Raw genomic sequence first — 17,383 nt, 5'->3', positions numbered from 1 at the left:
AAATATCAAGTAAAAAATATAGACAACAAAAATATGGACTCCTATACTTACACCAGTAAGTACAAAGATATAGACTAAAAATATTGATGTAAAAAATATAGATGTATAAAAATATAGATGTTTATATGAATATAAAATAAAATTATATATATATATTAAATATAATTTAAAAAAAAATACATTTAATATACATGTTAATAAAATATAATAAATAAACGTAATAAAAAAATAAACACAAACATAATAATCTCTCTCTCTCTCTATATATATATATATTTACTTAAATTAAAAAGAATAGTTTATTCATTGTTTTAATGTTGAAAGATTAAATATAAATATATATATTATTGATTTAAAATATAAAAAGCAGAAATCTATCAAAAAATGAAAACATTCAACTATTTAAAAAAAATGTAAACTTACATTTCACAATACAATCAGTGCAACAGTAGTGAAAGGGTTGGATAGCAAAGGGGAAGAAATAACTATTCCCACTCCAGTGAGTGCAACAATAGGGTAAGTGTTGCATAGTGGAGAAATTAAATGTACTATTCCAACTCCAGTGAGTGCAACAGTAGGATAAATGTTGGATAGCGGAGTGGTAACATTTACTATTCCCATTCCATTGAGTGCAACAGTAGGTGGGGAAAGTGCTGGATAGCGAAGGGGTAAAAATTACTATTCCAACTGCAGTGAGTGCAACAGTAGGAAAAGTGTTGGATAGCAGAAGTGTAATTATTTCAATTCCAACTTCAGTGAGTGCAACAGTGCTGGATAGCAGAGAGGCACAATTTACTATTCCCACTCCAAAGAGTGCAACAATAGAGAAAGTGTTGGATAGCAGAAGGGTACAAATTACTATTCGAACTCCAGTGATTGCAACAGTTGGGGAAAGGGCTGGATAGCGGAGGGGCACAAATTACTATTCCCACTCCAAAGAATGAAACAATAGAGAAAGTGTTGGATACCAGAGGGGTAAAAATTACTATTGCCACTCCATTGAATGCAACAGTAGGATAAGTGTTAGATAGTAGAGGGGTAAACATTTTTACTTCTGACATATGGTGGATAACTCTGTTTATACTCTTCTGGAGACGCATCTCACTGAATCCCTTTCTGGAGAAGGGCCCACAACATGTCCTGTTGTTTTTACACACTCTGCACCAAGCAATTTTCTGGGTTGAAAAAGCAAATTTTTCACCTCAATTTTTCACAGATTTCATCTATGAATCTGCACATATGCTAAGGGTATTTGTACATGAGGAGGAGATGTTTGTAAATATTCTAGTGCATTCCAACAAGACACAATGGGGTACATTTACAACCCCCTATTGCCACGGGAACGTCACTTTTAAAAAGGTTCCTGTGGCAAAAGGGGTTTTGCCTTATTTACAAGGCCCCCTTTCACGCTGTGCTTTTAGTGACAGGGGAGGGCAATGGGTGTTGCTGTGGGCGCTCAACCGCAACACCCATTGACCCTGATGCTGCCTCCTATTTACAAGGGAGGCGTAAATAGGAGGCAGTGCCAGAATTAAGACCAGGGAAAATCTGGTCTTACCCTTTGCTGTTTTCATGTGTGCTACGTTGTGCAACACACATGAAAACAGCAAAAGGCCAATGATTGTTTATTATGTACAGGAAGGTTCCCCTTCCTGCAAATAAAGAATCATTTTTTTTTAAATGCAGTTTTGCAACTTCTGTGTGTGCTGCCTAACGCCGCATACATAGAAGTTGCAAATCGGTATCGTTTTGAAACTTATCTGTCTCTTTTGTCACCATGCATTTAGGTATAAAGAGGCTGACAGAAGAAATGGTACAAGAATGTAACAGACTAGCTGAGTAGCCAAGAGTGACTCAGCGAGCTGGCCTGCCTCTGACGCCTCTAGAAAGTCAGGGAAAGGATTAACAGAACAGGGCTGCTTTTACCCACAGCAGTGAAAATCAACCTGCACATGAACTTGAAAATACACAAAAATTTGCGACCCAGCTCTGATCGCTGTTCCTCTGGCAGAGCCAACTGGGAAATTAATTGTGTGCTGACTGCAGAAAGAACAAGTCATCCACAGAGCACTGTCAGGGAAGCCATAAAAAGCGGCTAACATAAAGAAACACTGTTCTAATCACATTCAAGAGTGAGAGGACTGAAAGTAGTAGTACCGTCTCACCTCACATGCAGGCGGCTTCCTGACCATTGCAGTGAACATGCTGCCTGCATCACGAGTCAACAGTAACCCAAGTCCTGCAGAGATTACTGGACCAAGAGGCTTCCTCCCAGGCTTGCCACAGTCGGTTTCCCTCCAGAAATGGAGTGTGTCAGATGGACTGTGCTGGACCTTGAACAAGCCTTCGAGGAACTATGAGTGCAACAAGGCTGGCGTATTAACCGCATCGCTGCGGCGGTTATTTTCTAAAAGCCGCGTTAGATGACGAGCTCAGCTCGTCATCCGCACACGCCCCCCGTGGCTGATGACGAGCTGTGCTCGTCATCAGCATCGAAGGGGTTAATGGACCACTTCACTAGTCAGTCTTCAGCGCTTTTGTATATTTAAGTCCATTCATATACTGAAAACAGCAAAACGACAAGTACTAAAATGCAGAGGACAGGGGGCATGTGCCCTAAACAAAAATAAAATAGGATTTGGGGGGGGGGCGGGGTTTCAAATTAGCATAGGCAGTGTGAAGTCACAGAGAGGGACATTGCAAATCCATTATGCCTCTCTTTAATGGGAACAAACTGAAATTCACATAAAATAAACACGCACATGAGCATTGTATGCTCTCATGTACATATTTTGGCTCAACAATGTGGGAGATAATAAATGAAACATGGGGAATGCACTTTCACAAGAACTTTTATTGGGAAGAGGAGTTTCCAGTGGGAGAAAGCTAAACTATTCTAATGCATGCTATAGAATTAACATAGTCCTATATGAATCTAACATGCATATCTATGCACTTTTCGTGACTGCAATGCTCAGATATTCTAGGCAGTAGTCTATTAATATTTTCCTTGTGCATGATAACATGCAGTATAATTAGCTTAGATGCAGACATGGGAGCCACTTTTTCAGCTATTTAAGTTGCTAATAGGGGGCATTTGTATGTTGGTGCTCATGCATATTGTCTATCCCAGTGCGATCCTAATAGTAGGCAGCTCACTAGCGATTCCTTTGATTTTTACTGAATACTAGGAAGTTGGAGTACACCTGCTACTTGCTACCAAGTGGGTGCTTGGACACATAACGAAGTGCAAAAAAGAAATTCAATGCGTTTTCACTAGCATAAGTAAGCTGATTGTTGGTGTTTCATCATTTCCATTTGTTTCAGTTGGTGATTTTTAATATGTACATTTTCAAATTTGTTGTTTTCTGGACTCTCATGCTATTGTCCAGCAGGAAGTTTTCAGGATGTGAAATAATAGTAGATGGTGTAGCACCCAGTATAATGTGCTGCATGGCTAAATACTTATAAGGTCCCAAAGGCGAAATTTATTGGCTATGACAATGCTTGTCTACATAGTGCCACTTCGCCTTACCAAGGGCCTCATTAGGATGGCGGTGAATTCCCATCCTCCGGGCCGGCGGAAGCCACCGCCGGCCCGGAGGATGCAGATTCACTGCCGCAGCCACATAAAACACCCACCGCCAGATTAGGATGGCGGTGGGATTGCGCTGGGACCAGCGGCGGATGGCAGGTCCATCCGCCGCTGATCCACGGGTTTTGGAGGGCTATTTGGTGGCGGTGTCTGCAAGACACCGTCAGCCAAATTAGGAAGCATGTGTAGACATGCTTTCTGCAGCGATTTTTTCGCTGTGGAAAAGCATGTGGACCTTTGCTTCTGGGGGGCCATTGCAGGCCCCCAGTGTAAAGGGGGGTGGGGGTGCACATGGGGGGTACCTAGGGTACCCCTCTGCATTTGCATGCAAAAAGCGGCAGGCACCGCGCGGTGCCTGCCGCTTTGTGCATGCAAATGCAATGCATGCATTTTTAACATTGCGGCGGGCGCCACTTGAAGCAGCACCCGCCGCAATGTTAAGGATACAGGATTTGACCGCCAGGGTGGCGGTCACATCCTAAATTGCATGTAGGGACCGCCGCTCCCCATGCGGACGGTCCCTCTACCTCGTGGGTGGCAGACAGACGCAGGTCGGTCCGCCATCCTAATGACCCCCCAAGTGTTATTTTAGTGCTGTTAAACTGCAGCCCAACCAGAAGACAATGGTGTACAGTAGTACTTTCTTAATGCAAGTATTTGCATCATATATGTGGATGCTGTAAATGTACATTACAACCATTACAGACATTGCATGATATTTAGTTTAATTTGCCAACCATTTGTGTCTGTTGTGCTCTATTTACTATTTCTGCCTTACTGGAGAGGTCCATAAGCCAATTAGGTCAAGATAATCCACAGTACATGTTTTAGCGGAAAAACACACACTATGCCTCTGTTGAGCATCTTTAACCCAGCAAAAGAGACAAAGGAAAATAGAGAGAGCATGACAAAAATGATGTCCTTCTTACAGTCACCAAAGGACACACATACACAAGTAACACTGTTGATGTAAAGACCGCCAGCATTGGTTTCAAGGTGCAAAGTCTGGCGATGAAAATCAGCAGCATTAAGGCAGAGATAGCAAAGATCCAAATGTATTTAACAGTGAAGTCATCATCTATTGCATTGAGGATTTGCAAATCTTGCTGCTACATTTCCTGGAGTGTAACTGCAACAAGAGAGCAACCAGCACCAATTGTTCACCCTGTGTGGATGCAACATATATTTAATAACTGATAACCCTCAAGTGTTTTTTCCTTTTCTGGTGTGTGAGGCCATCAAACCCAGCAAAGGACATAGAAGTACAGATCAAAAGCTATATCCAACCAGTGGGATGATCCTACCTAGATTTAGTAAAAGATTTTAGATATGTGTTCAGTCAACCATTCTGTAGCTCCAGCATCTGTTCAGTTTACCATACTTGGAAAGCCTTTTCAAAACACTTAGCTTTGCATTTAATTACATTATTTTACTGGAGAGGAATCCTGCAACTCATCTTGCAGAAATCCAAATAAGACTTCTGAGCTGGATTTGGGGCACCTCCCTCTCCACTTGAATTTTATGTCTTAAGAAAAGGCTTAGAGTCTCATGCACACATTTTAAGCAGAGTGGGTCTGATTAAAAAAGAAAGTAATATGTGTAGGCTGATATCTGAATTTTAGACCTAATATTTGTATATGAACAAAAAAAAAACTTTACCTAATTATATCTGGAAAACTATGATTTTGGTGCTTTCAGTTGAGTGTAAAGTGTGATTAGTACTGTTAACAGAAACATGTGACTTTTTCTCTGGCAAAATGTCTTCAACTCCCCCAGTAAACTTTGGGAGTAATAACTCCCTTCTTGCAACCTTGAAAACACGCCTAAGCTGCTATTTTTGGGTGTAAATGTACAAGTCTCTGGAGGGTGAAAAAGCTGCTCATGTAGGTTGTTCGATTCCCATAAAGGTCTACCATTTGGAAGCGTTTTATCATCCCAATTTTAAAGGATAAATGATTTTTACAAGCAAAACCAGCACTTGTGTATTTACAGTTGCTGTCCAATGTCTGTGAGATTTTTAGTATAGCGAGTTTCCTTACTGCAGCAGTCAGAATAAGGAGGAAAAAAATGAAAGTGATTTCTATGACCTAATTCACCTTAATTCATTTTAACACATCCGGGTTCTTAATGTCGGATTTTAAACTGTTTGTTCTATGTTTATAATTAATGTAATATTTTTGCTGCTAACAAATGGTATATCAATTTAAATTTTTGTGTATAGAATGCTTTTATGGTTTTAATTAACTGAATAAAGTATTTTTGACTGACTGAGTGTAAAGTGTGATTAGTACTGTATTTTCCTACTTTTGTTAACAGAAACATGTGACTTTTTCTCTGGCAAAATGTCTTCAACTCCCCCAGTAAACGTTGGGAGTACTAACTCCCTTCTTTCAACCTTGAAAGCACGCCTAAGCTGCTATTTTTGGGTGTAAATGTACAAGTCTCTGGAGGGTGAAAAAGCTTCTTATGTAGGCTGTTCGATTCCCATAAAGGTCCACCATTTTGAGAGTTTCTGAAATGCTCTCTTGGCATCCTTAGTTTGGCCTTTTGCCTGCCCTCTCTATAATCTGATATTAACTATACAAAGGCAGAAAAGCGACCAAGCAAACCAGCAGATTTTCTAGGACCAAAAGTGCAGCTTAACTAAAATTCTCCTTTTCAATATTTCTAATACTGGGATTCAGGATGTGAAATTTTTGACTGTATAATAAAGTTTTTGTGTGCCCAAGTGAGACGTAGCTGGGTGAATGCATCTGAAATTTGCACACAGAAAATCAAAGCTATTACATGTTAAAGTTACATTTTTGTGATTTGTAATTGTATGTCCCAGCATGACAATGCAATATAATGATGTTTCATGCAATATAATGTTATGTTATGTTATAATGATGTTTCATGCAATATCTAACAAAATAAAACTATATTCAAGTTTGAAACGATAATAATGATTTTGTTCACAGCACAAGCAGTATGATATGTATGGAACAAACTGACAGATGAATAGTGGCTGTGGAAACTTTTCACTTGATCGATAAGGATTTGTAAGGCAGGCATGGTGCAGTGAAAAATGAATTAAAAATTGTTTGGTTATGGATAAGTTAAAAGTTGATGTACAGATCCACATGTTATTCAAAGTGTAGAAGTAATTTGAGAAAAGTCTCTGGTAGAAACATGTAAAGCTCAAGGCACGCAGGAAATGGAATGGCTACAACATTCAATGAAGTTTGAAAATGCTGTTTAAGTTTGACGAGACAATGTACTTGCATAGAGTTTGTCATGCACAGCCAAAAACAGGCAAAGCTTAAAGCGTTACCTTGAAGCAAGATCTCCCAAAAGGCTGGCATTCGAGAAGCAGAGTGAGCATTAGTCAAACTAGAAATTCCTAGGTTGGATTCTTCATTTACTTTAAAGAAAGACAGTAAATTTGTTTAGAAATTATTATGTCCTGCAAAATGACCTGGGGTTTGGGAGAGAGCTGGTTGATTTCTTGTACAGCACACACTGGATGCTGTATACAACCCAACAAAGCCATCCAATATATAAATCCCAATGCTTCAGAATAAATAGTTACATTCAGTCACCATAAAAGTATCAATGAAAAAGTAATAACATAGAAGAGAGAACAGCATTTTCATTAATAGCATAGGGTAAAGTTTTTCAGACCTTGGTTTAACTTACAAGCATGGACACAGCTCTTACATAGGAAGTGAAAAAAAGATCAAGATGTCCTTTGCAATAATCTATTGCATTAATGACTACAACCTTTGGTTGTTTCGAAAATGTATCATCCTACAGCAAGGAGTATTAGAGTATTTCATAAAAAGGTGCATTAATATTGATTGATGCCAATAAGTTGCTAAAGTACAATTTCTGTTGTCTCTTTTGCCTCGGCAATTAATAGATGAAGGTACATCCACCAATGTGCCACAGCTGTTCCATATTGGCCAAAGCCAGAGCAACCAATTGGTCTGCCAGAATGGATCAACATCATCAAGGCAGATCAAGTGACCAAATCTACTGTGGAAGTGGGTTATAGCGATCTTCAATATAGTTCCCTTGTGAGGAGAAGTGTTCTTAATATAGATGATACCCAAACAGCATTTGCAAATATTGAACATAGATAACACAATAGAAACAATGACCCATTACTTACAAAGGCCAAAATAATCAAATGCATGTCAAATATGCAAATAGGGCTAAAGAAATAAGTTATACTTAATTAATATGTTTTACAATGTCTTCTCTCGATTCTATATTTCAACAGATTCACTATTTTGAGCCTAAATACATTGCTTCATTCTTCCCTATTAGGAAGCTGTGCTACACATTTATTATGAAAGCAAAGAAGAGATGATCCATGCTTGGACACTGGCAGATGTCACCAGTCATCTGATATTTGCAACTGGGGATAATATTGTATTAGCCAAATAATTAAAAATTCGTTTTAATACTCTGGGTGTACCACAGTGGCACAGTGGACTCTAACTATGTCAAGATCTATTGCATTGGTCTTTACAACATAAACTGGAAAACAAAAATATTCCTGTAATATAACAAACAGTTTCTCACTTCTAAAGAATATACCCTTCCTGAAGACCTTTCTTAATATTGTTCTACAGGGTAGAAATGCAAATACAAATGCATGAACTAGCATACTTGTGAATTTCGATATGAAATACCGTGCTTGTATAGGAGCTGATCTCATCTGAAGAGTCTTGCAACCAAATATTGAACAACCATACTCTGTATGTCCTTTTGTTGTATGCTATCAGTTGTGTAAGGCCCCACAGAAACTAAAATACGAATATTGTCTTTTTATGTTGAATGAATTATAAGCAAAAATGAAATGTTTTTTGTTGTAGGTTATCAATTATGTTTTATAGAGCACACTTATTATAGGTACTACATTAAATATGGCTCTATCATTTTTAGAGGAAAATAAATCAAAGTTAAGTACAATTGATACTGATGTTTTGTTGAAAAGTTTAAATTATGTTTTCTAATTCTACAAAAGGCATTCTTAATCTTTTGGAGAATCTTAGGTATCCAACATATGTAGTTGTTATACTGCACTTTGCTTCACTGTAAAATGACATTTAGTATATTATGAGTTATGCAGAAGCAATAAAATAAGGCATAACTTTCCACGAACCACAGGACTTTTTAAGTTCATGACAGAATAACATTGATACATGCAATTGTGTAAATCAAAGCTCTTTTCCTGCTTCCTTAAGCATGTTGATCACTTTCAAATGTACTTAAAATCACGAAGTGTCTGATACATTTTATTATGTTTTGATTACGTTCCTTTGCTATTTAATGAAAAACATTATTGGAGTGTTTAACTGGGATATTGCTGACATTCTTGATACAGGCCATTTCAGTAGCCATAAAACTACAATGTACCAAAAGCACAGCAGGCATTTGCACAACCTAAGAGTGATCCCTGGCCACCATCCAATGGCAGACTGAGTGTGTTTTTGAAAAGAAAATGTTATTGGGGCAGGAGCCAATCTTTCAAGGTCTCTGCAAGCACATCCTGAAGTCTGGACTCAGAGGATAGGCATGAATGCCCCCAGGATGGCAGTTTCAGTCTGCCTTCAAGGGAAAATTCAGTGCCACCTTCAAGGGTAATGGGCCCTCCTACCAAGAAACACAGAATAATTTTGAAATACAACTAAGAAGTTCTCTCATGCAAAACATTAACAAAGGTTCTATTGACAGGACAAAGTTTTACATAATGCGGAACAATTCCCTGCGCTTTGCTCTCTGTTAGATCCTCATTTTTGTGTTTATGATTCTCTGTAACTGCAATTCAACTGTACAAAAATGTAATATTCCTTCACCTAATCTTTACATTTATAAGATACACTTCTTTATGAAGATAGAAACTGCTTCCTAGATCCACCACAAATGGACTTTACAAGAGGTGCTTTTACTCACGCATGTCAACATTCTATGAAAAAGTGGAATGACATCTCAGTTTTCAAAAATAGTAACTAGAGTAATCATGCCATTGCAGTCAAAGGCATCATACAACAAACCTACCCAATAATAAGTACCCGAGGAGCCTAATCACAAAGGCAAATGTACACATATAAATGTACTTCCGTGTCCTGTCTTGCTGACTGCCAGCGTGCACCAAGTCAAAGGGTGCGTTGTCTTGCTTGGACTCAGCAACAGTCTATAACTTCTTATAAAACCACTTGTGGAATACAAGGAAGACAACGCCTCTAGGAACATTTATAGTGCTTTAATGCTGTGCAATCAAATGTGTTTTGGCTGCCTTGCAGCCTTGTTCACTGTGCCATTTGACACCAGTATTTACACTGTTTACTTCATTACGTGGTATAAAACAGTGAAAATAGACTGTGCTTCGGTTGGAGTGAGTACCTGAACATTCTACATTGAATTAAATCTATGGAACCAGGAAGACCGGTGGACGACAGCCCTTCAATGTGACTTGAAAACCTGTGAGGTTAACCTTATAAACCTGGATGCTACCCATAACAAAGGTCATCTACTGGATCCTATTTTTACTAACATTACCACTATGAAAGCAGCCTCCCTGATCCCTCTTCCATGGACGGACCATTTTATGATCCCCTTTGCCTGGCAAACCGAGCTGGAGAGTACCCCCCCCCCCATTAGTGTCTGTGCGCCTGACAGACCCTGGGCCAGGCTATCTGTGGAAAACCTATCACGCAGTCTGGAAGCATCACGCCCTTCACTAGCGAAGGACCCAGTACTGGCGGAAGCAGATTTCTGCAGATGGATGTCTAATACACTCGACTCCGTTCTCCCTTTAAGATCGGCAGGAAGGAGGGAGAAAAGATCGTGCTCCGCTCCGTGGTACACGCCAGAGCTGAGGGCTATGCGAAGGGCCTGTAAAAAATTAGAACGTGCCTGGAGGAAGAATTGGGAAATAGCTTGTAAGACCGAATACTGAGTGGCAATAAGGAATTACAAGCTCACCATCCGGTGCGCCAAAACCCAATTCTTGGAGGAGAGAATCAGCAATGCCTCCAACTCCTCCAGAGAAACATTTCTAATGGTCAAGGAGCTTTTGAGGGTCCCTACACCACCTGCCTCCACGGACAATCTGGAAGGAAAATGCAATGATCTAGCAGAGTACTTCCACACTAAAATTGAACAAATTTTGATTACCCTGCCCCAAATTAACATAGGAGCTGAGCCCTTCGAGGATGAGGAAAGACCCCTGAAGACCTTAGAGTCTTTTGGTCCATTCACTAAGGACGAAGCCCTTAAAGTCTTAGTGTCCGTTAAGAGTGGCTCTCCCCGGGACGTAATCCCCATGAGGATTCTCAAACTGGTTGCCCCTTCCATTGTGGAACCTATCACTGAGGTAATCAATGCCTCGTTAGGTGCCGGTGTGGTCCCACCCAATTGGAAGGGTGCAATAGTAAAAGCCCTTAAAAAAAAAACCTAGCCTAGACCCCCTTGACATGGCAAACTACAGGCCCATCTCGCTACTTCCGGGACTCAGTAAAATCACGGCCAAAATCGGTTAACTTTCAGCTATCCAACTTCCTTGAGTCCAACGGTGTGCTGAGAAGTTCACAAACAGGCTTCTGCCCGGGTCAAGGCACTGACACCGCCTTGCTGGCAGTCGCGGAAGAGGCACGCTGCATTTTGGACTCAGGAGGATCAGTGGCAGTGATCCTCCTGGACCTTAGTGCAGCATTCGACACGGTCAACCATCGAGTGTTACTTCAACGACTGTCAGATGCCGGAGTGAGGGGGACAGCGCTAAAATGGCTCAGTTCATTCCTCAGCGAATGGACCTTTCAGGTCTGGGAAGGGGGCGCACGATCGGCATCCACCCACCTCCACTGTGGAGTGCCCCAGGGCTCCTCCCTGAGCCCCACATTATTCAATGTGTACATGGCCCCCTTGGAGGATGTGGTGGCTCAATTTAACATCAAAATCGTGAGCTATGCCGATGACACCCAGCTGGTTTTCGCCCTCTCCCAGGCCACGGAAAATCCCCAGGTGCTGCACGCCTGCCTATCCAAAGTCCACACCTGGATGGGGGAATCAGCACTTAAGCTGAACGGTTCAAAGACCGAGATAATGCTGATGGGGATGAAAAGCCCCTCACTCCCCCAGTCTGCCTGGCCTAGCTTCCTGGGATCCCCCCCCAAACCCAAGGCTGAGATCAAGAGCCTTGGTATTTGGTTGGAGCAAGATCTTTCCTTCAGGACCCAGGCTACCAAACTGGCTGGTGTCTGTTTCGGCTTTCTCCGATCGGTGCGCAAAGTGCTGCCTCTGCTTCCATTTCTATGGCGGAAGCTTTTGATCCAGGGCCTGATTATATCTAGATTAGATTTCAGTAATGCAATCTATCTGGGTGCCCCTGAGATCACTCTGAACAAACTACAGCAAGTTCAGAATGCGGCGGCACGAATGCTACACAACATCCCTATGTCACGATCGGCCAAACCCGCACTGAGGGCGCTGCATTGGCTGCCAGTGCGAGAAAGGGTGAAATTTAAATCTCTCTGCCTTGCACAAAAAATCTTGCAAGGCAAAGGCCCTCCTGCCCTTCAAAAGCTGGTGACCCCATATAAGGCAAGTAGAACACTACGCTCAGACCAACAACACTTACTCATGATCCCCAGGGTCAAAAAGGCCCGCTCAGGAGGGAGAAGATTCTCCGTTAAGGTTTCAACCCTCTAAAACTCACTCCCCCTAGTCTTGCGCTCGGAGCCATGCCTTTTGCGTTTTCGGAAACAACTGAAAACTTTTCTCTTCTGTTAATCCGCTGTGCCTTTCTCTCCTATTATGTTACTCTGTTTGTTGAAGCGCTGGGATGCTCTAGGGTAACCACGTGCTATACAAAACTGTTTTAATAATATTAATAATATATTCAATTTATGTTATTTACATCAAATTCATTATTGCAAATACATTTAACCTTTTAAAGAATGGTACATCACAGCAATTATTGTAGAGCTAAACATTGGTAGAAATTCACAAGTGTTAAGCGACTGGATGCATTGTGGTTACTATCACTATGTTGTTACTCATTACCGCTTAGCCTCATTGTGCAGTACCATGATAAATTTGGGTTTTGCATATCACTGTTACATTGCAACAGCAAAATAAAAATGAATACTGCACACCGAGGATAGAAGACAATGAGTAACAACATAGAGGTAGAGACTGCATTGCAGCAAATCGCTAAACACTTCTCAATTTCTACCAATGTTTGGCTCTACATTAATTACGGTCAGGTAATCACCCCAAACAAAGCACAGTCTTTTTTCACTGCTTTCTATCACATCATGCAGTAAACCATGTAAATACTGGTGAAAAATGGTGTCTCGCCATCAGTGAACAAGGCTGCAAGGCAGCCGAAATGCATTTGATTGCACGACATTAAAGCACTTTCAACTTTCCTAGTGGCATCATCATCCTTGTATTCCTATGAGGGGTTTTGTGATGTTAAAGTACTTATGTACACATCTGCTATGGCATTTAGGTGCACTTTTTTGCTATTTGCCATTGCAGAATGTAGATTTACACCAACGTCTAGACTTTCATGACTCCAGCCCTTGTTGGAGCCTCCTACAACAGGATTTACAAGTGTAAAAAACTATTAACTTCTCATATGTGGGTGCAGATCACCACCAGTATGGCAGGGATCACCCTATGGGAAAGTGTAGAGAAATGTATTTAAGTTTATTATTCTTTAAACAGAAATATTAAAAACGTGTAATATAATATACAAATTTAGAACAATTAAAAATAATTACTAGAAACCTAGAACTAATATAATAGCACTATACAGCAAATTGACTCATTAAATTAAATGTATATTATAGAATTCATTTATAAAAATATATTTATTTAATTTATAAATCATGTCTAAAATATTTTTTTAATTCTCATCAACAATAACATTTTTATTTTTATTCAATATGGGCCATATATACCGTATCATCATCACCGTTTGTGATGTCTAAATAGCGATTTTTAAGGAATCGCTATTTAGAAATCGCAAAATGGTATGTATGTAGAAAATCGCAATTTTTTAGCGATTTCCAATCATTCCTTATTTGCGAAATCGCAATTTGCGAATTCGCAAATAAGGAATATTTTCCCATTCATTTCTATGGGCCAGGAGGCCCATAGAAATGATTGTGAAATAATTCGCAATTTGCAAATTCGCAATTTGCTAATCGCAATTTGAGAATTATTCCAAGGGTGCAGGGGTTGCTCAAGGACACCCTGCTGCACCCCTGAAAATTACATGTGTGTGCATATGGTGCACATACATGCCCAATGGGCATGTATGTGCGTCTTATGCCACCTTCACAAATGTACAATTGTGCATATTTACAAGAAATCGTAAATTACCACCAACTACAAGTTGGTGGTAATTTGCGATTTCTAAACCTGAATTCGCTATTTTGAAATGCTTCATACATAGCATTTAAGGAATCGCAAAATTGTGATTCCTTAAATTCTTAAGCAAAATAAGGAATCGCATTTTTTTGAGATTCCTTATTTTGCTATTTTTTCATACATTTCAAAATTGCAAAAAAGGCCGTTTGCGATTCGCGAATTTCGGCCTTAACGAATCGCAAAAGGCTTGATACACATGGCCCTATGTATATAAAAGTTATATGTGAAATTCCTTTCAAAGTATGTTTATTCCCCAACAATAGTAAATAACTGAAATTTATTTTAAAATTAAGTTTGCTACTTTTTTTAAATGATGAAAAAAGTAATAATTCTATTTATTTTGAACATTAAACAAATGTAGATAATGTGATATATTTTACGTTAGTTCATAGAGTTATTATTGTAAGTCCCTCTCTCCATTATTTTTTTATTAGAGTGTGCTGTAGTCATGTGAGAGACCATGAGTGGCACTTGACTCACCCCACGGCTGGCCTGAGGTATATTTACTGCTGCTGTGCCACCGTTTTGCCTGCACTAAGTCTAACAGTGTAGTTTGTGAAAAGTGTTTGGCTTACTGTTTTGTGGGTGGGTGTCTGTAGTAGGTCTCCCCTTCCTAAACCCCTCATTACTTTTCCCTAAACCCCCTACAATATGTAGTAGATATTCTTCATTACCCCACCACCATTGAATCCTTCCGCATTTACTAGTAAGTAGCAAACTGACATGTAGGGGCGCTAGGTGGCGCGCGTACGGTATGGCCGCACCTTGTCGAGGCTCCCGTTGTCCGGCGCATTTATCCTGTAATTTTCCTTGGTCCCGAGGTGATAGTGGCGAGGAAATGCCATCCGAGGATGTGTGACGGCGTGCAGACCTCCACCTGAAAGTACGCCTAGGCCCATCATAGCTCGACTCCTTAACTATAGGGATAGAGATGCGGTGCTTCGAGTAGCTAGGGAGAATCATCAACTCCATTACGAAGGAGTGACCTTCATCGTCTTCCCAGGTTTTTCACCTCTTGTCCAGGAGGAACGACGCAAGTTTAATGTGGTGAAGCAGAAACTACGTCAGGCTCAGGTGGACTATGCCCTACTTTACCCGGCGCAGCTGCGGGCTACATACCAAGGTACGCAAAAGATCTATACAAACCCGCATCAAGTAGAATAGTTCCTAAAGAAGATGAAGACACGGAAGGCACCGGCTACAGAACAAGATGACGCCTGTACAGCATATCTTTCGGATGCAGAATGACTAACCTCCAGGACACTACAACATTAAGGTGGTAGAGTAAGTGCAAAACTGGACGCTACTGGGGGAACCACTGAAGGTTTCTTTGGCATAGCCTCATACTAGCAGATGGAGGATTGCTGAACAATTGCTGAATGGGGCGTTATAACAGAGACAAGCCGGACACCCTCGCTGCTTCCATAGAGGCTGATGAGAAGTCATCGCTCTCCTGTACTGCGGAGAGGCACACGTGAGCCACCTGGAGGGTTTCCCCACATGGGAGTTCCCCTATTTGGATATCTTTCTCTTCGACTGGGGGGGGGTGTTGAGGGTATCTGGCATGATTGGGATGCTTCAGTGGGAGGGGGAAGGATGGGAACTTTGGGGTTGCATGGGAGATGTTACTAATGGTTCTTTTGCGGTGATGTTGGGGATTGACAATATGCAATGTGTGACGTGTAGTGTTCGGGAACTAGATTCTTGTTATCAGAATCGTGGAAAACGTGATGGGAGAGGGTGAGTACTCAGATTTGAAGGTTTTGTCTTGGAATGTACGAGGTTTAAATGATGCACTGAAATGTAGACAGGTACTGGCTTATTTTAACAGACAACAAGTTCAGGTGGCAATGTTGCAGGAGACCCATATCTCACCACAGGCTCATAACACCTTTGCTACTAAATGGGCGACTGTTCGTGCCTTCCCATCGTACTCTACTTATGCTAGGGGAACTGCCATTTTAATTAACAAACAAGTTCCATAAGTACTGGTGGGCACTATTCTGGATCCTCAGGGCCGGTATGTTATTTTATGGGGACGGATGGGAAGGGATACAGTAACCTTTGCAAATTGCTATGCTCCCAATACGGATGCCCCTGATTTTTTTGCTACCTTGTGGGGTCGAATGGTGAATATCGGCTCTATGCATACTGTGTGGGGGGGTGATTTTAATGTGGATCTAATGCCATCACTGGATAGGGCGGATGGTACCCCGATATATCACCCTAAGTCGAGGGAGAGGATCATGGGCATAATGGAGGATGCAAATCTGATAGATGGATGGAGGAGACTTCACCCTGGAAGATGGAAAGGGACACATTTTACCTCATATACAGGGACATGGGCCAGATTGGATTACTGTTTAGTGTCTCGAGGGTTGGCCATGGGTCTTAAGGAAGCTACACATTACCCTATAACATATTCAGATCATTGCCCAGTGAGTATAGTAATCGCTATGCCAGGATATGATAGGCTGAGACCGCCATGGAGGTTGCAACCAAAAGTGCTGCTTGACTTGGTGTTTCGGATGGAGCTGGAGGTGGATATAAAGGAATTCTTTGTAAGAAACAAGGGATCGGTGAATGGCGTAGAAACTATATGGGAGGCCTTTAAGGTCACAATGCGCGGATATTGCATATCCAAGAGCTTTGGGGTTCTAAGAGATATTCAAAACACGCTACGGAAACTGGAACTAGATATGAAGAGGCTAGAGGACACAATGGTACAGGGAGAGACTGGGATAGTGCAAAGGGACTTTAGGAGTAAGTTATCTGCGTATGAGGAGGCGGAAAGAGAAGGGTAATTTAGGTGGTGACATTGGGTGGCACGGAAACACGGGGAGGGGGAGCGCCCAGGGAGGGCATTGTCAGAACTCATTCGCTGCCCAAGGTTCATTAACACTGTCCTTGAGATGGAAACATGGGAGGGAGCGCTGCGACATGACACGGATGGCATAATGGACAAGCTCAAGGAACACTACACTGATTAGTACACTACGCGTAGGACGGACAAAGTGGAGATGGCAGATTTTTTGGGGGGATGAGGCGATTTGTTGGCTGAGTGATGTACATAGACAATTTCTGAGTGCCCCACTAGAAGAAGATGAGATTAGAGAGTCCATAATGTCCCTCCAGAATGGGAAGGCACCGGGGTTGGATGGGATACCCGCCGAATTTTATAAATGTTATATTGATATTATGAAGGAAATATTTGAGGAGTCCTTTGAGAGCGGGGCTCTACCCCCTTACAAGCGACAAGTGGTCATTATGCCACTGTTAAAGCCTGATAAACCTCCCAAGAAACCGGACTCATATAGGCCATTTTCGCTTATCAACTGCGAAAGTCTTGGCTGGTCG

General features: G+C 41.2%; 1 protein-coding gene across 5 annotated transcripts in view; it reads right to left on the bottom strand.

Moving 5' to 3' along the window:
* LOC147693572 (beta-arrestin-1) overlaps positions 1-17,383 on the bottom strand; it is a 903,972-nt gene that overhangs the window by 26,946 nt on the left and 859,643 nt on the right. For 3 of the 5 annotated variants that reach the window (XM_086933800.1, XM_086933801.1, XM_086933804.1), the window contains one exon: positions 6,909-6,932. The exons of the other annotated variants lie outside the window; for them this stretch is intronic. In XM_086933800.1, the coding sequence (XP_086789926.1) occupies positions 6,909-6,932 (24 nt within the window). The remainder of the gene's footprint in view (positions 1-6,908; positions 6,933-17,383) is intronic. 5 annotated transcript variants of the gene reach the window in all.

The sequence above is a fragment of the Lissotriton vulgaris genome, chromosome 8 (genome assembly GCF_964263255.1).
Source record: "Lissotriton vulgaris chromosome 8, aLisVul1.2, whole genome shotgun sequence".
NCBI lineage: Eukaryota > Metazoa > Chordata > Amphibia > Caudata > Salamandridae > Lissotriton > Lissotriton vulgaris.
The sequence above is the reverse complement of the archived record's forward strand: the minus strand, read 5'-3'. Positions and strand labels throughout refer to the sequence as shown.